Here is a 27831-nt window from a genome sequence, read left to right as displayed (position 1 = left end):
CCACTTGATAGATACTGGAAACAGAAGGCTGATAAAGTCACTGCCCTGCAGAGTTTCCCATTAGTTCAGCAGAACACACACAAAATACAAGCAGGAGGCCGTATCTGTACCTGTACATGGGATCTCGGGAGTCTCGCATCTCTCTGTATCTGTCGTACATGGGGTCCCGGTGATCTCGAAAATCTCTAGTGTCTCTTAGATCACGGAAGTCTCTAAGATCCCTCATGTCCCGAGCGTCGCGCATGCTTCTGCTGTCTCTGTGATCACGGACATCTCTGCTGTCTCTGTGGTCCCGCAGGTCTCGGGGGTCTCGCATGTCTCTGCTGTCCCGGGCATCCCGGCCATTTCTGCCATCCCTGGGCTCTCTCCTCGGACTGCCTCGAATGGGGGATCGGTCACGCCTTGTATCTCGACTGTCTCCAAAGCCATACGGGTCTCTGTGGGAGGTAGCAAGAAGAGGCTAAGACAAAGACATGTAAGGGAGTTAACCCTTCAGCTCTTTATTGGAGGAAGCCCCCTCCCTCCAAGCGTTTTTTCTCTAAAACCTGGCAACCAAACAGTGAGAACATGACTAAAATTTTAAGGCCAGTCACCCATCTGGTCGGCAAATAAAGATTAGAAAGTTCTAGACTCTCAAAAGGTTAGGACAACGGAAGAACGCATGACCGGAAGCCAAAGGTTTTGCCTGGGGCCATAGTGTTTATCAGGCTTCAGGGAAGAGGTAATTCAGTAATCCTTATGCCAAACGATCTCAGTCTCAACCGGTTTCACAGTGAAAGCACCTTTCCCCTAGAACCTATTTCTCCCACAAGACTTATTTGAAAGAGATTTTACAAGGGGGAAAAAGCTGAGGGGACATAGTTAAGGGGGCAAGACTCGGGAAGAAAAAAAAAAAGAGCAAATGGCATAATGTCACACAAAGTAATGGTGATCAAAGGACTTGTCCTTAAAATGCAGAAAACTTCACTTAAAATACCTAGCAGGATAATCCAATTAAGAGAAAATGGAAAAGTACAATACAACACACACAGAAAGGTATAAAGAACACTCAGTTTCTGTCTTCTCAACACAGTTACTGAGTAAGTCTCTCTCAGTCTGAGGTTTATGAAGAACCTGGGTCCTTTTTGCCATGGTTTGTTTTTCTAAACAGTGAAGTCCCACATATATGTTGGGCCTGCTGACTCAGTTGTCCTCATGAGACATTCCGCTCCACTGGAAACTCCACCTCAACATTATCCAACACTAAACTTCTCACTCAAGCCACTAGTCGGATTCCTGACTTTGTCACTGCTGCCAAAAATCATCTTCCCACTTACCAAGGTTTACGTTCTTGAAAGTTAACTTTGAGTCTTCCTTCCCTGTCCCCATTAAATCACTTGAATCCTATTCCTTTTTCCCTTATTGGATTGGTTCAATCCAAACCCTATTTCTATGCTGCCACCAAGTTTCCAAAAAACAAAACCAACAAAAACCAACCTTTCAGATTTCAAGGAATTCAACACATGAACACCAGATTAACCACCTAAGTTACCACCTGTTCCCAACTGCAGCTTGACTATCACACTTCTGGGCACCCCTCCCTAACAAATCTGGCCCCATTTCCAACTATTACCGCTCCTCCATTTCCTGATTCAAATTCCTGCGTTCTACTTAAGCTGTTCTTATGACTTAACTCAACACGACATAACTACCTCAGTGTTTCTGTTCATATGGTTTTTTGACCTGGAATGTTTTTCCTGCACTAATCCAGGTATCACCCAATCCTCACAGGCAAGTTCATATCCCGTCCCCGAAGAAACCATCTCTAACCTCCCTCGTAACTGCTGGTCTCTCCTCCTGCTCAATCAACTCTTCGAGCACTTAGATTTTCTGTTACTCCTCTTGACCTGGTTCTTTCCCTTTTACACTCATGTCTTCCTGTGTGGCCCACGTTAAGTGTTGCCTCCTCTGTACAACCTGCCTTGAACTCTTGGTCTTCCCAGCAAACACGCTCCTCCTCCGGTCCTTTTCATCTCAGTAAACGCCACGTCCACCTATTCAGTTACTCAGGCCAGGAAGCTGGATGTCATCCTTTCCGTAAAGCCCTATCCACTCTTCCAATCACATTTCCAACTTCCGTTTATTCTGGCTCTGAAATTGATCTCCATTCTGTCCACATTTCTTTACCTCTATCAGTATCACTGAAGGTCAACCCATAATCATCCGTCCCTAAAACCACAGCAAGAGCCTTCTCAAGCAGTTTTCCCACTTCTGTGCTCGCCTCTTTTCTACCCTTCACTGGTTCCCAAAGCACTTAGAATTCAATCAAAAATCTCTAGTAAGGTTAGTAAGACCCCAGATGGTCTTGGCTCCCGTCTTCTCCAACCCTGTCTCACCTTTTCCCTAGTGTTCCGCTCTCTTTCCAGAACTAGTTCCAGCTAGAAGCAGCCAAGGTTTTTTCCTGATGCCTTTACTTGAGCAGCAGGCACAGGCATCCTCACTTTCCATGTAAATAGCTCGCTCCCCGATTCCATTAGTTTAAAAGTTTCTCTTCTGTCCCTGGCCATATCCTCTCACAGCACTGTTTTTCCTTGTTGTTTACCAGTTTGACCTATTTGTTTGTCTGTCTGCCTTACTCGACTGCAAGTCCATGAGGGCAAGAACTGTCATTTGATTCTCCACTATAAACCCCACTATATCTGGCATGCAGATGCCCCACGAATACTTGAATGAATGTTGCTTGTACATATTTCAATTACTGCCCTTATCACACTGTTCTGTAATTATGTTTACATGGCCTCTCTACTAAACAGTAGAAGGCTTTGTATCCCTAGAACACAGCATGGAGTTCAGGAAATGTTTAATGAATTGTTCAGCTAAACTGTAAGCCTCCCAAGAGCAGGAACCGTTTGGTTATACTTCTGTCATCTAACATGATTACACGTATGAGGCATTCATCATGAGGCCATCAGTTTGGTAGAAAACCTCAATTTCACTTCATCCACATGGACCAGCGAAAACAATTTAAATGTCAATTCTGCTTCTATGAAAAATCCTTGTCATGTATCTTAAAGCTTATAACTACTACTGTTTTGTGGGAGCAAACATAGGAGAAACCAGAGAGTTTAAATGAGGACAGCTAAACATTTTTCAAATTAGAATAAAGTACAGGCTAATTATCAAGATTCTTACTTCAATTTTTCTTATTATGTCATATAATCCTCCTAACATGTGTAACATCTGATACAGAGCACAATGTGGGCAAACACTCAGAATCCGATGGGAAGGGACAACTGTAAAGTATTTTTGGATTAATGATCGGCAGACAAAGCTGCCTTGGGGAGCAGTTAGGAGTCATTAGAGGTGGAATCAGATTTCAAGTGTTCTTGGCAATCAGCGCTGAGAGATATCATGAGACCACAGACCACACACAAAGCCTTTCATTGGCTGGTGGGAAGGGGATGGGGATGCAGGTAAGAATACCAGTCAGAGCATGTTACTCACAGCCTTAGGGTAACTATAAGCGCCACATTTGGTTCTTATTCTTTTGAATCCACTGAAATACCTTACTTACCTGTCAGAGCTCACCCCTGGAGATTGACCAATACCCTAAATTCCCAAAGCCTGGGTTCATGCTTCCAGTTTGAGAAGGCAAGCACTCCCCCCTTCCCTCAGTGAATCTGAAGTCCATGTGCAGTAAAAATGTAGAAGAGATATTCACAAGGGGGAAAAGAACCAAAGGAGTGGTGGAAGTAGGGATAGAGAAGACAATCATTTTCTAAAATGAAAAGGCAAAGCTTTTTTCCATTCTCCAAAAGATGAGCAGTATGGCAGACTGCTGTTCTTCTGAAGACAAGAACCAAACAAAACACCCTTTAAGGTCACTTGAGGACCCACACAAAGAACTCTCCCCAGACGAAAGGGCTCCAAGGGCTCCTCCTGCTGGCCCCAACATCTTTCTCAAAGCAAGAACCAGCTAACAAAAGGGTGGTACAGTGCGCAGGAGTCAGAGTGCCTCCGGGAGAAGCCTGCCGAGTGAGATGCTCGACCTCAGATAACAAGTGGGATAGAAGGAAGTTTCTGGACACAGTAAGGTTCAGTGTCATCCCATGGCACCAGAGATGTTTTACTGGAGACCATAGGCAGTGTACCCTCAGGTACCAGGTCACTAGAGGCTGAAAAGAAACTGAACAGTGTGGTTAAATCAATTTCAGCACTGGAGTTCACGAACTGAAGGCAGGTGACAAACGCTACTAAAATCGTTATATATTCCTCTATTCAGCAGGGGAAAAGCAGTCAAATGCTCTTTGCCTTGAGAGAAATCAAGCCATGTCATTTGGAAACATTCGCAAGGTAAGGGAGGAACGGGTGAAGGGAAAAGCATGGCTCAGGTGGCCCGTGCCGCGCTTCTGGTAGCAGTGCTTCTCTTCCTGGGGACGAGAGGGATGCGGGAAGCACCACTCATCCGAGCCTGCACAGTAAGAACCGAGAGACGATCAGCTTGAAGACTGTGACAGACGCTGAGCTTGTCTTCGGCCAGAGGCTGAAACCTCAAGCTCAGGATGGCGTTCTTTGGCCTCGGCTGTACAGAAGGTCAGAGAAGAAGGCCACCGTCTTTTTCTTTGTTAGCATCTCCTTTCTGTTCAATGGAATAGTTTCCTTGGGCGGGCCAGCCTTTTTTTTTTCTTCTGAAAAAAAAAATCCTTCATCAGCTCTTCGTACTTCTGTTCTGTCACAGATACTGTCCACAAATATAATTATCTAAATGGCTGGCTGCTGTGTGATGCTGATTCCCCACCACGATGGCTCCACGCTACTGCCAGGGACGGAGACAACGGATTTGTGCAGAATTTTGCCCTTAGGTCCAGGTAGGCTATTGGATGCAATGAGACAGCACACCTCCCAAATCCAAATGTTGTAAGTGCTCGTGTTTCTCCCTAGGAAGCACGCTGATGATTTTCTCAAGCACAAATATGACTTTTCTTGTTGCCAGAGGTGGCACTTGCTGAGAACTGACGGCGCTTCTTCAGTGTAAGTGCAGAGGTAATCACAGCCTGGAATCTGTCATTGCGAGGCCCACTTGGAGCTAGGGCTGTCTCACACCCAAGGAACAAGCAGTTATCAGGAGTGAACACCGTGGATAGGCAGAAATCCTCCCAGGCCGTGGAAGAACGTGTCCACAGGTAGGTCATTTCTGATGAACCTGGAGGACTTTCACCAAAGAGGCACCAGGCCCAATATCCTTAACAAAAATATGGGGAAAAGTTTCTGCAGAGCTTTTGACGTAGACCAGTTAATTGTATTTGCTCTTCCTTAGGTCATATGGAAAGGGTGAGGAAGTACAGTGTCACTTGGAGTGCCACGGCTGTGTCGGGGTGTGCTCCAAGGTTTGGACTGCCAAGCTGCTGAGCTACAGATGGAAAGTGAGAACATCTGAGACACAACCAGACTCACCGTCCAGTCTTTGAGGGACTAATGCCTCGCGCCAATGCCAGTCAACTTGCTCGGTAACTATGCAGTATACGCAAAGGAGTAACACGAAGTGGTCCAAGGGGTAAGTGATGAAAATGCAGGTGGAAATTGGATCCAAAGCAGGGATCTCTGATGCAGAGTTCTGGGCTTGGCTGGGCCAATGTTGTCAGAACTACACACTGACAGCTGGAGCCATGGGGGAGGCACATTACTGGACAGAGAGCAATGCCAGCAGAACTGTGGCTTCTAGAGACATTTGAAGAGGTGATAATCCTGTGAAAACTCCCCAAGATACCTAGGTGTTTTGACACTCAAGGTTCAAGTCCAGTAAAACGAGGTGTTACAAAGGTCTTGCCAGCATGCTTAGGAACAGTTTAAAAGTAGCAGCACTGAACACATAAAACTTAAGGGAAATATTTGCCATAGGTACAGTGTTTTTTGGTCCCTCCCCCGCCCCCCGTGAAAATGTATTTCCTATGGCTGGGGGGCACATCAAATGATGAGGTTGCCCAATGAAGGCAGTTTGGTTGTTGTCAACATACTGGTGCGTTTGGAATGACTTCAAGGCTTTGACTGGAGGGCATGTCCCCAGAGGGTGTGACGTCGTTTTCACCCTCAGAGACACCACTGGCCCCTTCCAGGCTCCCCAGGCACCCATCCTGCCTCCTTACTGCATCTCACTTCTGCCCTCTTGGTGTGTCTTAAGAGACAACGCATGAGCAGGGCAATGCCCAGAACGTTAATGTTGTTTTAAATGCCATGCGCAATCTGTCTGCTTTTAGGGTTTGAACATTTTTATTTTTAAAGGGAGAAAAACTGGGACTCTTTGCTTAGGTTTCAGATGGGGCTCAGAACAGGTTTTACTAAATGTGAACACTGCTCTTCCCTGGACCTTATTAAGCATGACTGTCTGAAACGTCATCATGTTAAACAACATGCTGAGGAAGCCCGTTAGGGACCTATCACCCCGGGGAAGACTGATTCTGAGTGGAATTTCAATTAGCCTAGCTGTCCCCTGACTGCAAATAAAGCAGGAAGTCACTGCCCAACCCACATCCCAAACAATCTCCTTTTAGAATTTATTTCTGAGGAAAGCGGTATTTTAAAAGGTATATAAAAGTGACCTATTTTTATATATCTGGTAGGGAGAACATTTTAAAAGGCCCCTACAATGTTGTTTGGATGTTTTTTTGTTTTTTGGGGGGAGGGGCGTATTACTAAAAAAAGAAAAAAAGGCATAAAGCTATTTCTTCCAGTACAGATGAAATCATGGAGTTGCATTTTAGGTTGGGATGGAATTAATCTTTTAAACTTAATGCCCTGGCAATGGCTATGTTGGATTCCAGGGGACATGGTTATTTCCCCAACACTGCCAATGTTTGCTGAAAACTACAATCAATCGGGAATGTTAAAAGCATTTGGTTAAGTACCATTAATAGGATGATACAAAATATTCTTAATTCATAGCACAAATGGAACTACTCTGTATTCTGCAAGGTGCCCCCTTTTTTGTCTGCACAACACACAGACATTATCAAGATCATAAGCATCATGGGCACTACAGAGTCGGGGGAGAACTTTACCAATGGAGTCAGTGTGTTTACAGTGACCAGTGCTACACTCCTGGTACGCTACCTACTTCAGAAACACACGTTAGAGCTCCTTGGCTATTGGACACACACCGTATCTCCTTCCGTATCATCTGGCAACCACAGATTCCAATGGGAGTCCATAGTTCCGACCACGAGACGCAAACTCTAAGCTACCTGCATTTCATGTTTATTGGTGCAATGAGGTGCAATCCAGATGGGACTGTCCAACATCTGCAGCGTGGCTAGATGCAGCATAATGGAAGCAGGTATTGTACGGAACTGCTGAAGTTCTACAGGGTTTGTGTTCTTCAGGACATTCACACATGCTCACAAAATCCATCAACAAAGTACGGACCTGCAAGCTGCAGGCATTCCTTACGATGTTGGGAGAACAGACAGAACACAGTGCATAGCCCACGTCTGTAGTGAGGCCAGGCGTCCCCCGACAGCTAGCTGTAGTGGAGTGTCAGATTCAACTCCTCTGCGCAGGCAGAGTGCCCACAGAATCCAACTGTGATCGGCAGCAGGACCTGGCCCGAGTCTGCAGATTCCACATGTGTAACCTATTCCTGGGAGCACAGAAAATGCACACCCTTCACATTTAGCGGGGGCATAGACACCAAACATACAGCAGCCATTCTTTCTTATAAGTAGGTAAAACATAGGTGTTTTTGTCCAAAAGCAGGATAGCTGTATGTTATGTTAAGTGCTCCCAGGATACCCGTGGAGCTCCCCGTATAGACTAGGGTTCACTGTACTCAGCAGTGCCCGTTCATTGCAGGAAATATACTTTACTGTGGTAGGTAGTTTCCGTATGTAGTTTACTGCGGCAAGCTGGCATTTTCACTTAGGGACAAAGGCAAAATCCATTCTAAGTATCCACTTGGGCCATGAAGAGACACCAGATATGAAACATATCATATCTGTCTTCATTCCACACAAAACTGCACACTGCATCCACCTGTGTACTGTTATGGGGCCACTCTGTACACAACACACTCATCTTTGGTGGACATGGTAACACTAATAAGGCTCTTCTTTGAGAGAAGGGGCCGACCCAATGCCTGTCTCCAGGGCCCACATCAGGACTATCTTGTGTGTACACTGCAAGAAAGACTATGTTGGGGAGATGCCTTCATTTCCAGGAAAGCTAAGAAAAAGGGAGACTTTTGAGAGGTGGGGTGTTTTTGCCCTTTTTATTTCCCCTCGGCAGGTAACCCAAGCATGCGAGCAAACGGGATCTGCAGCACAGGCACAGCAGCCATCTCTCAAGCAGAAGTTTACTTTCCGTAAACCTGGGTTATCATCTGGACCGGCAGCCATTTGGAATGAAGAGTCCAATCTCTGCTGCCCGCTGCCGCGTGGCAGGCACGCGCCAGCGACCCCGGGGCACGCCTGCTGTGGAGGCTCCCGGTGAGCGCGAGCTGGCACACACAGAGGTCTATCCTCTTCCAATCGCCTGCAACTCACGTTGCAAGCTGAACTTGTTGGGTTTGCCACTCAAAACACAAAGCTTCCTCTGTATCTCCTGAGGTATGTGTAACAAAAGCAGCAAGGCCATTCACACATGGTTCATGTTCTTATTGTTTGCTTGAGCGTTTCTGATGTGTTGGGGGGAAGAAAAGACCCCTGATGTACGAAGCTGGGCTTAACTCCCCAGAGCCCAACTCTCCCAAGGAAACTCACTGCTTCAGGGTACTTTACCTGCGTGTGGGACTGGGTCTGGATGGAGCCGCATTCATACTTCTTCTTTCCGCTGCCTTATTAATATCTGAAAAGAATAATCAACCCATCTGTTCAATGCTACGGAATAAAAACAATATCATCAGCACATTTCAAATGAAAGCAACAACAAAAAAACTACAATGACAACCAGATGGTGTAAGAAAATCCATTCAGCAGACACACTGTCACTTGGGCAATTTTTATTAAGTTACGGCAGTACATTGTTATGGCTTGGTGAGGAGCGTCCCTCCGTTTTCTAGTGAACACATAATTCGTGTAAAACGGATTATTATGTCAATGCTTTAACACTCCGCCAAGCTCTAAACCTAACACTTGCCCCCTCCAAAAGGGAAAAAGGTTGTCTTCTAAACTCTTGGAGAGCCAGCTGTTAAGATTCTTTTTTGAGGGTAGAAGAGTGGGCGGAAGGTAAGGGGAGACAGTGTTAAAAAAAAAAGCAAAGGCAAATAATTCTATTTTATGTTAAAAAGTAAGAGGTGGACTCCATTGTCTTAAAACCTCCAATATTCCATGAAGCAGGGCCTCCTTTTAGTGTGCCTTGTATTGTATTCCATTGGACAGAATCTTCCAGAATGAGACGTAGGAAAGAAATGGATTAATTGTTTTTTAAAACGAAGTATATGACATGTTAACATTTACAACCCTCACAGGTAAGTACCTAAGAGTAAGAACTGGCATTTGGTATAGTAGGATTGGGTAATAAAAACACTCCTCATAAGAAGTTTTCATTAGAGAAGCTTGGCGTACACAACTAGGTAAGGCAGAACAGTGGAACCGTACAAAACTTACAGAAAAGCCAATTTGTGAAGTTAAAGCCTGCTTGCTGAAGACAAAACAAACCAGCTTTGTAAAAACTGCAGTGAATACAAAGACACCCTGTACAAATAAGAATTGACGTATCTAAAGAAATGTGATCATCTATGCCCAAAGATAACACCTGATCATTTTATATGACTTAAAGATACATGAATGCATTAAAAATTTCATACTTCAGTTGAGAGAAATAAAACTGCTTCCTGCTGCAGTGCAGTTTTGTTCCCCTTGTTCCGTATTAAGCAAATGATATTGTATCTAATGACATTGAATCGTATTAAGCACTCACATAATTAGAGTGCTTTAAAATAGTAATTATGTATTTAAAAAATTCCAACCAGAGTCCTATCACGTGAAAGACCACAGTAACACCACCAAAACAACTTAACAGGTCTGGTATAGACTTTACCCTGCTACGCTGTCAACTTCTGAGTTCCTGTTCAAGTGATAATGATCTTTAATTCCATTTTAAGTCAGAAGTCTCTTTCTGTTATGCCTAGGAGAAGAATGGCTTTTGACAAAACTGCAAGTTACATAAACCTAAATAGTCAGAGAAGCATATTTTAAGTTGCTTCTTACCTTTTCAATTAAGCAGACAAAAGCTACAGTCCCTCTATTTTTAAACAATTGGAAATATTTTGTATGTGGGACTTGGCCAGTCATATCTGACCATGGCTTTGGTACTTACTACACATGGCACTTTCACAATTTACAACCCTTAAAGTTCACAACCAACTGAATTACGTATTGTATAATGATAGGCCCTATAGGAAATATCTAGTTCTTTTATATATAATTGTGAATATCAATTCATGTTTAGAAGGGCCTACTGACCTAATCTGCTCACTTACTCTGTACTGCTTTCTAATATAGGTGACCACGATTCAGAGAGCATTGTGATATCCTTGATTATTCAAGCAGTGTTCCAAGTATATGTGGAATACACTGGGGGTGGTGGTGGTGCAAAGATTTCTTTCACATAAGTACCATATCTTCCAGCAGGACGCCATTTATTATTATATGGTCTTGTGAATAAAGAACACTCATCTCAACACTTGACTTGACCCGGCTAACATTTAGCTGACAGTACAGAACATATGGCATTACTTGAATTAGTACATTTCTATTAATGCTATATGATTTGCCCTCATCATATGAAAAGGACTATTACACTGCCTAATTCTATCCAGTTCTGTGAGGGCCTACGCATAGGACTGGGGAGACCAAAGTAGTCATATATTAGGTACCTTTGGATCACAACTGCTTCTAGTTAGTTAGAATGAAGGAGGTAAACAGTTGACTTTGAAGCTGGTGAAATTTTCTGGCAATTATTTGAAAGATTATTTAAAAATTCAAGATTATATCTTTAAACCATTTTGATTGTAACTTGCCTCTTAGTATCTATTTTCATTGAGTGCAGAACAATTGTAGTATTTGCATGGTGTGACTTATGCGTCTTCTGCAAACAAGAGAATTCTCAGACTATTTTCTTAAGTTTAGGGGTTAGCAAACTTTTAGTGTGGTTGGTACATCAAATGTTTGTTTATTCACCCCTATTTAAGAGTTCCTTAAACCTCCATCATGGGTGAGATATGGAGAAAATGAGACCTGGACATTTTTGACAGTGTCATCGCCATCCAAGAGGACGGCTCAGACTAAGATAGGGCTTGGGGGTTTTCAGTGAGTTATGAAAACAAAACAGTCATCACCACCAATCCCCATAAACAACAAAATCCTAACATACGTGCACACAGAACTTTTAAAAAACCTATGAGTTCAGAGATACAAGATAGAGAAGCTGCCACAGTACAAATAACTTCAGGGAGCTGATCACAGTATAGCAAAGATTTATTCAAGAAAGAAACCTTGCCCCATCCCAATTTTTTTGTCACACAATCACATCAATTGAAAACACATCAATTGGAGGGTCATTTGAACAAGTTTCTCTTTGAAAATGCAAATATTGGGACTTGTAAAGGAGGCTTTTGCATGAATTAGTTGAGTAAGATTATTTTCTTCCTAAATCCTTACAGAGATACATAATCCACACCAAGGAAATAGAAACAATATTAATGTAAAGAAGAAGGGACAAAAGATGGGAAGACAATTTGAGGAACTTTCTGAACATCGGGTGACCCATAATTGGGGAGAATTTAATCAAGAGGGCAGTGGCAACTTGGGAGTCTCCAAGGAGAGGAAGAATGCCTCCTGTGGATGGAAGAGGAAGAACTGGTACTTCTTTCTCCTGCTGTATTTTATCCCAGCACAGTCTCTAAGTGCCTCTTCCATCTCAGCTTGGTTGGCGCTTCCATATGTTGTTAGTCGCACAAGCAGTGTGAATACCATTCAAAACCACCCTCACCAAGAGGTGCCTAACCTTGGCCCGAACAGCTATAATTTGCAAGTGGCCTTCTGAGAACAGTTAGAAGCACTTCTCAAATAAGGATTTTTAGACAAGAAAAACAGCACCAACTGAAGGGATTTACATAAAAGGAAAAAAACAACGGAAAATAATCTAGAAAACATGATGTTATACAAGAAGTGGCAGAGCTGTCTTAAATCATAAAAGAACGGGGTAAAGAACTCCTAAAGAAAGACACAATGCCTAATCCACAATTTTACTTTAGACTAATATGCCAAACAAAGTTCACACAATGGTCCTTGGATAATGCTATAAATAAATATGAATGCTTCATTCACAGTACCGAGAACTACTTTCTTCTATCTTTTTAACTGTGCCATCATAAAATAACTCTCTTTACCTTAAAACCAATTGTTTATACTCCAGGCTATTGCAATGGAAAACAATGAGGGCTATTCTGAACAAGTGCAGTATGAGCCACAGCACCTACTGGCAGAACCCCCATTGGCTGTTGAAAGAATCCAGAAGCCAGTACAATTTCAATAAGTGCTTACAAATGAAATAAAACTCCCCAAAAGGCTTAGCTGAAAAACAACTAACAATCAGGTATTATATCGGAAATAAATAATGATAAAGATGACACTTGGAAAAGCACACTGACAAGACAGTGGATATCACACATTAAACTCCCAAAACTGGGAGGGGAAAAGAACAGGACTTCTCACTTAAACTCTATTTATGAAGATGCTTTGATGGTACTGTAACATCAGGGACACTGTAACAAGTTATACTGTAACTAGTCAGGGACAAGAGAACGCTCTGCTTTAACCTTTAAGCTCACTTTGAAAACTACGCATTCCCTCATATTTGATCATGGTTCATTCTAATTAAAATAATTATTATATTTTTAACTGTATGAGGATATTATTCCTGGGAACAGAAATGGGGAAACAATGGTAGCTTACATATACAGAATGCTTACTCTGTCCCAGAGCCTGTACTAAGAACCTGCACGTGCATTCTCTCATTCAATCCTTTCTACAACTCTTGGAGTTCAGTACTGTTATGATCTCTATTTTGCAAAAGAGGAAACCTTGAGGTTTTGAGAAATTGACTTATCTGAGGTCCCCCAATGATCAGGAGGCAGAGCTAGGACTCTGAGCCAGGTTTGTCTGACACCAGAGGGCTTAAACATTGTGTTATGCTGCCTCCAACAGGGAGTGCAAAGACAGTTTGCATTTTACACACACTTGCTAGGACTCCCTGATGAAATACTGATGGAACCTGGAAAAGGCCCACTCTATGCTAGGCACTCTGATGGTTCAAGTGCCCCAGACACCCAAGAGGGTAGGACCTACCTATTCAATTACTACTTCAATTTCTATCACCTCAAATGTTTCTGGCTTTTGCTACTGACATTCTATTCACTTCAAATCTTCAGACAAAAATTCTCTTATCAAAATTTTATTTCCTGCACTTTTTACTTCTTTTGAGGAAAAAGCACTTGGCTGGTATTAGCAAATATGAGTTCTAGTCCTACTTGGGGAGAGAGGAGGATTGGATTTAGTCAAGTCACTTGACTTACCTGAACCTGATAACATGAATATTCTACCTGGGTTAGTTATGCTGATTCAAGGAGAAGATCAGCTAAGAGAAAAAAACCTCACTAATTTGGATTCACAAGGTTGAGTTAATCTAAATTAGTAAAAAAGTCTGAGCTACAAAAATGTAAACTACAGGTTTATTTAAAACAGGTAAAATTTCAATGAAATTGTACAAGTGGAGATCCTTCGAAAAGGATTGTTATAATCAGTCATTCCAGCACATGCAGAAGTAAAGGAATGGTGTGCAGGATGTAAGTTAGAAATACTATAAGGAAGTTGGATGTAGGGAACGGGAGGGTAGTAGCAGGAAAAGAGAGAGGAACTACAGATGCAAACCTGAGTTAGACTAGATGGCAAAAATCTCTGCTATGGAAAAGGAAGAAATTGGTGGCAAGAGGGCCTGGCTAGGAACTGATTAGCGTCTCAGTGAAGCCAAACAATGAAGGCGTAATTACCGTATGTATATTATCCAAAAAAGGGAGGAAGGAGTACTTAAACCTAAGACATTTAAAATACTGCCCATTATAACGTTCTTTAGGATTACTGGTTTGACACTGCAGAAAACAGGTAAGAGAAAGTAATGAAAAGGTTATGATTTTACCTTCGGTAAAGGGATATAAAATGAACTGATGGCCACAGGAGTCAGTAATGAACAGCCAGCAATCTATTAGTTCAACTCACTGTTCAGAAAGAAACAGACAACCAACCACCCTTCCTTATTTTTTCTTGTATTTTTCTTTTAAAAATTTAATTGTAGTTTAAAAAAACACAATTTATCATCTTAATCATTTTTAAACATACTCAGTAGTGTTAAGTAGATTCACATTGTGAAACAGACCTTCAGAACTTTTGCATCTTGCAAAACCCTCTACACCCATTAAACAACTCCCCATTTCCCTGTCATTTACATCTGTGTTCTTTCTATTCTCACATCACATTCCTTTAATGAAGATATACCAGCACCACCTAAGATGGTTAAAAAATCAGATTCCCAGGCCCTGTCTCAAACGTTCAGAATCTTAGGATGAAGCCTCGGGATCTATATTTTACCAAGTTTCTCAGGTGAGTCCTGGCAGGTATTTGGGAACTAATACTCTAGAATCTATTTATCCCTTTAGTGTATACATCACATGTACTTAGGTCTTCTATTCAGAAATCTCTCTAAACTCCTGTGTTCAAGGGGAAATACTCATAAACATAATCTGTTACCAAAAAAATATCACAATGGCTAAAATTGGTTAACGTTTAACCCTGGAAAATGACACAGAAAGCATAACCACATGGCTACCTCTGAAGGAAATGGAATCATGAACCCAAGTTTCCATAGTGCAGAAGGTAGTAATAATATTCAATTATAAGGTCAGTCCCCCCCCCAGGAGGAGTGTGCAGTGCACCAGTTCTCTTCAATTTCATTTGATCGTTTAAAAAGTATCCTGAAAAAATTTCTTTTTCCAACTATGTATTTGTTTAAAATGGCAGGAAACATATTAACCACTGAGTTTGCCACTTTTTGATAGCATGTTAGCCACTTCTTTGGCTAATAAAGGGCAAACTGTCAACTGAAGTTCTCTCTAAATTCTGCAAACTAGAACTGTCAGTATTTTGCTGGCAGGGGCTACAACTCCCGCTTCTTCTGAGGCATTTTGTTTTCGTATCTACAGGCAAAAAGAGAAAAAGAGCCACACATATAATTTCACATCCACACCATTAAAAGCAAATCTAAATTTAATAAGCAGACCATGGACTCTTGGTAGGTCTGCTTTCTTTGTTCTCAAGAAGGTGAAAGCATCCTACTGAATGGAAGGAATTAAAATATTGAAAACGCCACAGATATTCTAACTATTCCTATTATCTTTAGTTCCAATTATGAAGCCAAAAACATTTTATAAAATTAACATCTTGCTTAATTAAAATAAATCTATTAAGTAAACGCAACCATAAACCAGTTGTCAATTCCTATTAGTAATCTGGGCTGTGAATAGATTACTAGAATCTGCTTTAACCTCTAGCTCCAGTGAAAACTCATTTTCTAAAGTACTAAATCAGGGGTTCTCAAACTTTAATGTACATAAACACCACAGGGGTGGCTTTTAAAAGGCAGAATCCCTGGCCCGCACCTCCAGAGACCCGTCAGTTGGGAGTGGGGGTCAGGGAGCTGCATTCATGGCTCTGTATTTCCAACAAGCTGTTCCAGTGACTGATGCCATCCTAATGTAAGTTCCCCAAAGGCTGCAAAAGGTTCAGTTACACATTTATAATCTTAAATTTCAAAACTGAATGAAATCATGTTTTCCCTACTTTTTCTTTTGGATATCAAAAATAATTTTTGAAGAGATTAAAAGTAAACTTCTTGTATCATCTCTGACCCTAAATACATGTTATTACTATCTCAATCTCTAATTGCATAATTAAGTATACTCATTTAAAGCCGAATTACTTATAATTTAAAGTTCTCCAAAGCTTGCCCACTAGCTGCAGGGCCAACCAAATCTTCAGCAATTCAATCATTCCACATCCAAAACAGGGGCCCACTCAAGATATTTTAGCGCTAAAGTTGTAAGACCCTCTGCTTTTTAGCTGTTCTCTAATGCAACTTAAGTTGCCTTGACCCTTGCCTAATGTTGTCGGTCTTTATATAGGTCAACAATCATGTTGTTTTGAACACGAAATAAAGGGAAAAGAGTCTTATGGTCTGGAAAGTTTTGATTCTTTGAGGGGAATTATTTTCTTAACATAAAAGTAATTGGTCCACTTGACTATTTAGCTCTTATTTTTTTAGTGATAGGATAAAGAATGAAAATGACCATCCCTATAAATATTCATATCTGGTGGTAATAAAACCACTATTTACAAAGCAGCAGGCATGCTGGTATTATATATGTAGCTGTCAGTGTACTTCATATTTCCCTAATGTGCCGCTGCTTCAGACAGTGGCCTCACCCCGTTCCTTTCATTAATGCCTATCATCAATGAGAGTAACAGAGGGTCATTGCCCTTTTAACTTCTTGACAGTCAACTCTGTCAACGTCTTGACAGTTAACTCTGCTTAAGCTGAATAGTCCAGACGGATGTGTATGCTGTTTACAGGACAAATCTCTTGGCACAAAAAGCTAACTAAGCTTTAAAAGCACTTGTCTCAAAGATACACAGTAATCCTTAGTAAATCACAAGATACAGAAAGGAAACAATATAGCAGAAAGAGTAGTAGGTTTTAGGGAACACTGGTATTTCAATGTTCATAGTGAGATATGCACCATGTTTTCCTCTCCTGGCCATCTATCTACACTGCACATGTTTAGCATGTTAAAGCCGTTGAGAAGTTCTGGAATAAGGACACCGCTTTACCCTGAGACTGTCCCAATTTTGTTTGATGTTGAAATCTTTGCTCTTCAGTAATATCTTGAATACGTTCTAAATACGTTCTACTAAATATGTGATTTGAGTAAGAAATCTAACCTCTTTGAGCCATTATTTCCTCACATGCAAAAAAGATAATATGTCTACTTTATCTCACAAGATGACACCCAGGAGAAAATGAGTTGGTATTTGTAAACCATATGCACTGCTGGTTAAATGTTATCGTTACCACTAAGCGTAATAGTGAGTTTAGACATTTCATTCTTCATGGGAATAAAAAAAAAATAGCTGAAGGGAATAAGATATTAAATATATTTCCTCCAAATGTTTTTTTTATTCTTAAAAGCACAACTAAATTTCAGTAATTCATTCTCACAGTAGTAACAAGCCATACAAGGTACTGCCATCTGCAGGCCATAGAGACAGAAGGTTTGCAATGGTTATTTAAAATGAAGTTTGAAGCCATCAGGCACTTTTCCTCATTAGACTTCTCAAGCCTTTCCAAAAGATGTTTATTCTTAACTTTTGAGCACTGGTAAATGAGGCTCCACTTGTTGAAGTTTTGCAACTGACTCTTGAGCAAAACAAATTCTCATTTCTCCTCTACACAGGACTGCTGTTGAGAAATGTGAAGACAAATGACCTTAACCTTATGTAAATTCTACATGGTGCTCATATCCAAGTAATCCCAAAGAATATACATTTTTTTATATAACCGTTGATGAAAAAAAACCTTGAATGACCTGAGCTTTTTCAGTTACCTTTCAATGAATTAAAGTAAATCTGCTCTCTCACACATAAAAACAGAGCTTACGAACAAATTACAAATAGAACATACTAGACTATTAGCTCACAAATAAGTTAATTTATCAATGCCTCCTTTAAACACGTGGCGTTCAAGGAGGCCTGGGATACCGAGCAACCCGCAACTAGAAAAATTCCCTCCACGTGCAATATGGTTTCTCCAGCACATTCTGTAAGGAGAATCACTGTTTCTACGTTTTAAGTTAAAAGATTTTGTCAGAGGTTTCAAAGACTATCTGGAGGGTGACAGATGAGCTAAAAGAAAGGCCAAGAAACCGGAATGAAGGAAGAAACTAAGGTTAGCAAATAGCCCACCGATCTCCAATACCCACAATGCACAGTTTGGGCTTTACTGGTTTGAAAAAAAAAATTAACATGAAAGTTAGTTTTCACACCGAGACTGAATCATACAGAAAACATTAAATCTTGAGTTGTCAAAACCCAAAACTGCTCCACCAGCGTTTGCAGAAACAGCTTTTCATGAACTGTCAGGTTCCTAACACACCACACCACAATGCTACACGAAAACTCAGGCGGCACAGCGGGTGCACCTGAGCGGACAGTTCTTGCAGTTACTTGGGACTATCATTTGTACGTCAATAACGAGAACAGTTTACAACGAGAAAGCTTATAATATTAATTATCCCCGAGGATCCTGGGGCATTTCGTAGAATCTGCTATGCCTCAGGGAACAACTGTGTGCAGAGCGAAAGCCAGAGAAGGACAATTAACCCCACACGCCTTGGGCAGCGTTTCCCAAGGCGTGGAATGCACAATAATTTCAGGAGGAACAAGGACGCACTGTTTATTTTAATAAATAGGTATTTATTTTTGTAGGAGCATTAGAAAAATAACTGGCTTCCATGAAACGGTTTGTGATTTACGTTTCCACCTTAAACAAATATATGTAAGAAGGGGGGGGGGGAAGCGTTTAAAGGGAAAAAATTAACATTTGGTAAAGAAACAGCAGTCCAGATGGTACTCAGACACTAAAGGTGCAACGCGAGAGCCTGGAATATGGGGAACGCCGTCCTAAAAAAAGCCCCTGGCCGGTTGTCCCGGAGTGGAAAGTGTCTTGGATGAGGACACAGGAGAGAGCCAGCAGGTGGGGGCGGGGGCTCTGTCGCTAATTTCCGGGGTAACCTCGGCATAGCTTCTTTCCCCGTTCTCTGGGCCCGGGGTCCGCGTCATAAAATGGGTGAGGGTGTCACACGACAAGGAGACGCCTCGAGGGGCCGCGAGGCGGCGGCGATCGGGGACCGCGCTCGGTTCGCCGCACGACACTGGGAGGCGGCCCGCCACGACCCGGGTTCGAATCCCGACTGCGCCACCGACGCGCTGGGAACCCGCAGGCGAGTGGCTTCATCATTTAGAGAAGGGGACGCAGGGTGTGCAGCCCTCCCCTACAGAGAAGCCGGGAGGGCTACTGTCGGCGATGTGCGCAGAGAGGAGGCTGCGGTGCGGCGCCGCGGGACCTGACCCCACCACCAGCCGCCCGGAATGGCCGGGCCTGAGCCTGACAGGAGCCAGAGGAGGCCGCGCCCCGCACCGGGCATGCGCAGCCCCGCGCGCACCCGGAGAGAGCCCAGGCCGCGGCCGCGGTCGCGCGTTGAGCGGGCCCTCCCGCCTCAGCGTCCCCATCAGGCCCGTGTCCACCTCAACCGCCTGCCCGTCAGACCCACGCCTCGGCGGACGGCCACCGCTTCCCGGCACTCACCGCTACCCGCGCGGCGGGCTCCCGGCCGCTCCTTCGCCTCAGTCCCGCCGCCGCCGCCGCCTCCGCCTCAGCCCACCTGCCCGCCGTAGGACAAAGGCGCCACCAACCGACCGGCGCGGGCACGAGGCAATGGCGGTCAGGGCGGAGAGTGGGGGCAGAGGGCGCGCACGCAGCGGCAGGCGCGGCAATGTCGCAAGAGCGCGCAGGTTTACGGCAGGGCTGAGTTGGGGGTGTCGGTCTCCTTAGCAATGAGGGTGGGAAAGTGGCTCCCCGGCGGCAGTTGAGAACGCGAGGGGTTGCCTAGTAACGGCGTCTCCGGCTGGGGTGGGTCCCAAGGCGAGTCTCCCCTCCCCAAAGGGCTTTGCCTTTCTTCTCATTTTCAGAGCGCTTTCCTTTCTCTCTGTGAAAATAGATCATTTAAACCCTAAAATACTTCGATTTAGTCTAGCATGAAAACAAAACCCGAAAACTCTTAGAAGAGTTCATGTGTATATATATATATATATATATATATGAATATATATATATATGAATATATATATATATATATATATATACACATTCCTGTAACCTCCGATCACAAGGAACAAAGAGAGCAGAGAGGTAGAGAAAATGTTTTATTTAAATGTACATTTAAATAGGCTATGTAGTATGTACCCTATTAGTTTCACTGACAAGAGGGAAAAGGCTTCGGTGATATAGTCACAGGTTCTTCTTGAGTTGTTTTTCTTGGAACATTCAATGTCAAAAATAAATTTCCCAGAATGTAAATGTTGACTGTGAAGCATGTAAAATGTTGTCTTGTTAATTTAACCTACAGAATATATTTGTCACAGGGAATGGAATGTGCTCACACAATTGTAAATACACCACCGTAGCTAGTGCTAAATGACTCAGGTAGTCTCTCTTATTAGTTAGGAAATAAATGCCTCAGCCCCCATGGGGTCTAGTTTTTCTCCTCGTGAACTGTGCGTGCCAAGTAAAAATGGTGGCTGTAGAATTTGAACACTAGAGGAAGTCAGATTTCTTTGACATCCATTCATACGTTCACTCCTTCACTCATCGAATGGAATGTTTATCGTACACCTACTAGGTGGCCCTATGATTTATTTTAGATTTACTTGCTAAGCACTGTCCTGAGCAAATGCAGACCCATCTCTGCTGTCTTGGAGACTGCTGTCTAGTAGAGCGATAGCATTAGGTGAATAATCAAATTCAAGTGTGTAATTGCAAACAGGTAAGTACTTGAAGAAATAGGGATGTACTCTATTGTGCACAGTGTGCTCAGTGCCTATGGGAAGATACACTTGGCCTTCAGATCCTTATCACAATTCATCATGGCACCTGGAAAAATGGAAGCTGAGTGGTTTTTTCCACCTCTGCTGAGAGAGCTCCTCGAGGCAGATAGGGACTTCTACTCCCAGAGATTTTTTCATTTACTTTCCTCCAGGTTGTTCACTCACTTTAAGTGAGAATTTTCAGGATTTTGTGGATTCATCTGCTTTCCTGGTAATACCTTTGTGGGGCAGGTTAAGAATCACACTTGACTCAGTTCAGAATCCTCTGTTTCTTTCCTTGGTTACCCCCTATTTGATACTAATGCCATAAAATTGTACCCTTTTTGTCGTTTGGTTGAATTAATTGTCTTAATTTTTGATATCTCTCAATATATTATTATTATTTTTGGTTAGACACGCAGAGACAGAGATTCTGCGACCCAATTTCATCTTGCTGTCTTTACCCATCCAGAAGTTTCACATGATCACTTACTCTTCACAACAACCCCATGAGACAGATATACCCTGTTTCCCCAAAAATAAGACCTAGCCGGACAATCAGCTCTAATGCGTCTTTTGGAGCAAAAATTAATATAAGACCTGGTATTATATTACATTATATTATACTGGGTCTTATAGTAAAATAAGACTGGGTCTTATATTAACTTTTGCTCCAAAAGACACATTAGAGCTGATTGTCCGGCTAGGTCTTATTTTCGGGGAAACACGGTAATATATAAACTTTAAAAATTCCTCCACATTTTAAACATTTATTAAAGTACATAAAATATTATACATACCTTTATACTCACCACTAATGCGCTCCTCCCATCTTCTTCCCTTTCCTTCCCAGAGATAATCACGCTCCTGAACTACATTCCCATGTATGTTTTGTTATATCTATATATCTATATCTATATATCTATATCTATATATCTATATCTATATATCTATATCTATATTTATATCATCTCCCCAATCTGTATACTATAGTTTAAAGTATTTAGATATACTTTATGTATCCTTTCACAACTTGCTTTTATCTTTTTAACCGTATTAAGTTTTCAATATTTAACCATGTTGAAACATATAACTAGTTTAATGGTTCTAAAGTGTGGTCCCTGGACCAGTAAGCAGCATCAATAACACCTGAGAACTTGTTAGGAATGCAAAAGTTTGGCCCCACCCCAGACCCATTGAAGCAGAAACTCGAGGGGTAGGACCCAGCAATTTGTCCTTTACCAAGCTGTCCTGGTGATTCTCTGACGCACCATAAAGTTTGAGAACTATGGCTCTAATTTATTCATTTTATTTGCTGTATAGTATTTTCTTGTATGAATCAGCCACAGTTTATGTATCTGTACTAGGGAATAGTTTGATTTTTTTTCTATTACAAAGAGTACTGCACTGAACATATTAGTACATATCTCCTTGGGTACACATGCCAGAGTTTTCTAGGATACACACTTAGGAGTGGAACTGCTGACTTTGTAGTATATCACATCTTGAACTTAAGGAGGTTTAGCCAAATTGTTCTGCAAAGGAGTATTAATGTATACTCCTTCCAGCAATATATAAGTACCATTTCTAGGTATCCTTGCCAATTTGGATATTTTCAGACTTTATTCATTCATTTATTTTTGCTAATGACTATAAGTATGCAATGATATCTTTGTTGTTTTAGTTTTAATTTTCCTGAATTTAAGTGACATTGAGCATCTTTTCTTAGAGGCTATTCAGGTTTCTTCCTTTATGAATTACCTGTTGATATTTCTAGACCATTTTTTTCTATTGGGTTTATTTATGTTTTTCTTATTGATCCGTAGGAATTGTTTACATATTCTGGATACTGGATAATAGAGTGAGGTCTTCTCTCTGGTTAGTTGTTTTACTTCATTAATGGTGTCTTGTCATTCAAAAGTTTTAAATTTTAATGTATTCATATGTTTCAATCTTTTCCTTTGTGATTTATAGCATTCTGTGTCTTGTTTAAGAATTCTTTCCTTTTCCTAATGTCATAATAGGTATTCTCCTTGGTAAATACTACTACTGTGTCCATTTTACAAGGGAATCAGTTGAGGCACAGAGAGCTTATATGATTTGCCCATGATCACAGAGCACTGGAGGTGAATGACTTGGGCTCTTGATGCTTGGGCTGCATTGCACTCCACAGTTTAGGAACTTCTTTCCATCCTGTTCTGCCACTTGTCTCATGAGTACACTTCTCAGCCTTTTTCTGCAGATGCAAAGGATGTGCAGAGCTGAGATAGGCTACAGGTTACGTGCAATTCTCTTTTACTACATAAGGAAGCACTCTGGATTCTTAAAAATATCTTTACATTTTTCAAATAACTTCAGATTTAAAGAAAAGTTGCAAAAAATAGTACAAAGAATTCCTGAATGTCCTTCACCCATTTCCCCCAAATGTTGAGCATTTTACCTTCTTTGCTTTCTCTCTCTCTCTCTCTCTCTCTCTCTCTCTCTCTCTCTCTCTATCTATCTATCTATCTCTATCTCTGTATTATCTCTATATTGCTAATCTACAGGCCTTATTTGAATTTCACCAATTGTCCTACTAATGTTCTTTAGAGCAAAAGAAACATTTGTTTTTCTGGTTCAGGGTCCAATTTAGGGTTACATATTGCCTTTTGTTTTCAAGTCACTTTGGTCTCCTTTAATCTGCAGTAGTTCTTCAGTCTTCTTTGTCTTGCATGACCTTGACATTTCTGAATGGTACAGGCCATTTATTTTATAGAATGTCCCTTATTGGGGCTTGTTTGATGTTTCTTCATTGTTCGATTCAGGTTATACATTTTTGGCAGGAATACACAGAAGTGATACTGTGTCCTTTTCAGCCAGTAATTTTCTTTTGAGTGGAACCCTCTGCAATATTATGTGCATAAATGCATTTTTTTCCAGGAAAAGGGATTAATATCTCTTATTTCCAATTCTCAAAGTGTTCACATGACCTAATAAAGGCCAAGAAATTCTTCATTTCTCTATGCTGGTCTTGATGGGAGTTCTTGGCCAATAGGACTGTCTGGGAGAGGTGAGGAGAGTGGCATTGAGAGTGAGGGCAGATGGGCCTGCAGCTGAACTTCACAGATTTCACACCCCCTCCCCGCCGCCCCAAGACCTGCCTGTGCTGCTCTGGGGATTTACCCAGTGCATCATGTAAACAGATCTCTGACGCTCCAACTTTTTTGGCTCAGTTCTATTAGGGGGATTTACCATTTATGAAGTCTTGGTGGATCAGAACACAGGCTGTGGAATCAGATTGTCCTATGTTCACAAATGTACTCCACCACCTCTAGCTGGGCAAACTTTGGCTTGTTCTTTAAGCTCCCCCTGCCTCATGTTCTTCATCTGTAAAATGGGGATAAGAATAGTATGTACTTCCTAAGGTCGGTGTGAAGTAAGTTAAATGAGATAACACATATCCTGTATAAAGCTCTTAGAATCATGCCTGGCTCATCCTGCGGGCTCATTAGCTCATATTTCCTAGGTTCATTTTACGACACCATGTTTGTGTCTTTCTGTAGATTTGCTTGTGCTAACAGTTAGACCATCCATAGCATACAGAGGCCCTTGGGTTTCCATGGACTATTCTGTTCACAGGTGAAATAAATGGAATAAATATCACTGGAAGCTGTTCAGTGAGTCCTTGTTCCCTAGGAAATTAGGGGTGGGGGTGGAGGGACTTTGTTGTGATGATATTGTGTTCTTGGTGAGCCCCAACAGAGCTAATAGCTCCTCAAAACAAGATTTTTTCAACAAAGTGGATCAGAATGCAACGGCCCCCACTTAGCAACTTCTGTTGTATTTTGAAAGAAGTGGCTCAGGGAATTGCAGAATAGTCACCCTACGATACCTCCCAGCTATCAGGGAACCCAGCCTCTATGACACATCCATTTTTGTCTGTATAATTTTGTACAACTGTGGCAGTCAGAATAATGGCCCCCCAAAGATGGCCATGTCCTAATTTCTGGAACCTGTGAATATATCACCTTACATGGCAACAGGGACTTTACAGATGTCATTAGGTTAAGGATCTTGAGATGAGGAAGTGATCCTGGATTATTTATTATTTAGGTGGGCCCAATGTAATCACAAGGGTCCTTATGAGAGGAAGATAGGAGGGTCAGAGAAGGAGATGGGATGATGGCAGCAAGCAGGGGGCACACACACGTGCACATATGTATATATATAGGTATATGTATACATGGCAAGAGAAAGAAAGAGATTGGAAGATGCTAACTACACTGCTGTCTTTGAAGATGGAGGAAGAGGCCATAAACCAAGGAATGCAGAAGGCCTCTAGAAGCTGGAAAAGTCAAGACAACGGAATTTTTCCCCTAGAGCCTCCAGAAGGAATGCAACCTTGCTGACCCATTTTTGACTTTTGACTTGCCTCCCTCCAGAAAACTTAATAAATATATATTTTCATTTTGTAAGTTTACTTTCCCCTTTTAATCCAATTAAAATTAGTTTCAATATGTGATATCACAGGTAGGTATAATTAGATTCCCTTTCTCTCCAAGCTATCTCAACACCAAATAATACCCCCAAACCATTTTTGTATCTCTTCTTTGTCATATAACATTTCTTTCTTTTTTTTTTTTTTTGAGGATTAAATTCAGGGCCATTCATTGTTTCCATAATATACTCTTTCTTTTCAGAGCAATTCACACTGTTTCAATCATTGTTATTCTGGATAGAACATATTTAGTTATTTTATTTCCAGAGTCATGTGAAATATAGTTGTGAAAACATTTATAGATAATTATCTTTTTGATGTAGGTAAATTAATCTTGTTTGTGAATCTTGTTTGTGCTACTCAGATGACCAGGGCAATCTGAGTAATAACTGACTTCACTTGACATCCTCAAAGGATCCATTTCCTAATTTAACATAAGGCCAGGCCTCTCAAGGCAATTCCAAGCACAGCGTGGAGAGCAACCATCTACAGATTTCTTTCTGGCTCCCACTGGGAGGCTCTGACTGGGTCACAGGCTGTGGTTGAAGTAGACCTATAGTGGATCCCCTCCAAGGTGATTCTGGGACTGGCACCCCCAGTGACCAGCTTCAAAATGAGCTGGAGCAACACCCAGCTGTCTCCAAGTACACTGTTTCCCCAAAAATAAGACCTAGCCAGACAATCAGCTCTAATGAGTCTTTTGGAGCCAAAATTAATACAAAACCCAGTATTATTATATTATATTGTATTATATTATATTATATTATATTATATTATATTATATTATATTATATTATATTATATTATACTGGGTCTTATAGTAAAATAAGACCAGGTCTTATATTAATTTTTGATCCAAAAGACTCATTAGAACTGATTGTCTGGCTAGGTCTTATTTTCGGGGAAACATGGTACGACACACCCAAGGGGTGGATTGGGCAGGCACCAGAGTCCTGCTGAGGCAGATCTTCTCCATAGGATCAGCCCCTGCACAACAACCCTTCCACTGTTGTCAAGGCCAGTCCTCACAACCAGTGATCCCAAGGGTCAGTCCCTCACATTGATGTGCAATTATCAACCAAGGATCACCTACAAGAGGAGAGCCCACACAAGGGACACACCTGGAGCGCGTGGCTCAGGTGACCAGAAAGATTGCGCCACTGAACCCCACAGCACACCTACTACATAAGGCCACTCTACTAAGACATAGCAGCCCTACCTAATACATAGAAACAAACACAGGGAGGCAGTGAAAATGGGGAGACAAACATGTCCCAAATGAACAAATAGAACAAAGCTCCAGAAAAAGACTAAGTGAAACGGAGATAAGTAATCTATCAGATACAGAGTTCCAAACACTGGTTATAAGAATACTCAATGATCTCAGGGAAAACTTCAACAGAGAGATAAGAAGCATAAAAATGGAGATGGAAACCATAAAAAAGAGCCAGTCAGAAATAAAGGATACAATAATGGAAACGAAGAATATATTATAGGGAACCAACAGTTGATTGGATGAAGCAGAGGATCCAACCAGCGATGTAGAAGATAAGGTAGCAGAAAACAACTAACCAGAACAGAAAAATAAAAAATCCAAAAAAAACAACAACAACAAAAAACAACTGAGGAGAGTTTAAGGGGCCTCTGGGACAATATCAAGTGTATAAACATTCACATTATAGGGGTACCAGAAGGAGACGAGAGAGAGCAAGGAATTGAAAACCTATTTGAAGAAATAATGACAGAAAACTTCCCTAACCTGGTGAAGGAAATGGACATACAAGTCCAGGAAGCCCAGAGAGTCCCAAACAAGATAAATCCAAAGAGACCCACACCAAAACACATCATAATTAAAATACTGAAGGTTAAATACAAAGACAGAATATTAAAAGCAGCAAGAGAAAAGCAGTTAGTTACCCACAAGGGAGCCCCCATAAGACTGTCAGCTGATTTCTCAACAGAAACTTTGCAGGCAAGAAGGGAATAGCAGGAAATATTCCAAGTGATTGAAAGTAATGACATATAACCAAGATTGCTCTACCCAGCAAAGCTGTTATTTAGAATTGAAGGACAGATAAGGAGTTTCCCAGACAAGAAAAAGCTGAAGGAGTTCATCACCACCAAACCAGCATTACAAGGACTCTTAGGGGGACTTCTTTAAGATAAGAGGGGGTTTAAGGATGGGTGAAGGGGGAAGGGATTAAGAAGAACAAATTGGGGGGCAGCTGGATGGCTCAGTTGGTTAGAGCGTGAGCTCTTAACAACAAGGTTGCCTGTTCAATTCCCACATGGGATGGTGGGCTGCGCCCCCTGCAACTAAGATTGAAAATGGCGACTGGACTTGGAGCTGAGCTGTGCCCTCCACAACTAGATTGAAGGACAACGACTGAGGATCCTGGAAAAACACACTGTTCCCCAATATTCCCCAATAAAAATTTCAAAAAAGAAAGAAGAACAATTTGGTTGTTATATAGTAATCATGGGGATGTAGGGTATAACATAAAGAATATAGTCAATAATAGTGTAATAACTAGGTATGGAGCCAGATAGGTACTAGATCTATCAGGGTGATAGATGGGAATGGGGTTGGGGTCAGGGTGAAAAAGGTGAAGGCATTAAGAAATATAAATTGAT

At 41.7% G+C, this 27831-nt stretch overlaps 1 protein-coding gene across 4 annotated transcripts in view; it reads right to left on the bottom strand.

Moving 5' to 3' along the window:
* NCOA5 (nuclear receptor coactivator 5) overlaps nt 1–19605 on the bottom strand; it is a 28186-nt gene extending 8581 nt beyond the window's left edge. Inside the window, exons 1-3 of one of the 4 annotated variants that reach the window (XM_019749639.3) lie at nt 19444–19605; nt 8748–8814; nt 111–437 (exon numbers count right to left, since the gene is read on the bottom strand). In XM_019749639.3, the coding sequence (XP_019605198.1) occupies nt 111–437; nt 8748–8785 (365 nt within the window). In that variant the 5' untranslated portion in view covers nt 8786–8814; nt 19444–19605. The remainder of the gene's footprint in view (nt 1–110; nt 438–8747; nt 8815–19443) is intronic. The other 3 variants (XM_074317871.2, XM_019749640.3, XM_074317872.2) reach the window with 3 other exon arrangements.
* Between the last annotated feature and the right edge of the window lie 8226 nt (nt 19606–27831).

The sequence above is a fragment of the Rhinolophus sinicus genome, chromosome 13 (assembly GCF_057876585.1).
Source record: "Rhinolophus sinicus isolate RSI-liver-muscle chromosome 13, RSI-T2T, whole genome shotgun sequence".
Taxonomy (NCBI): Eukaryota; Metazoa; Chordata; class Mammalia; order Chiroptera; family Rhinolophidae; genus Rhinolophus; species Rhinolophus sinicus.
This window is presented reverse-complemented; position numbering and strand designations above follow the sequence as displayed.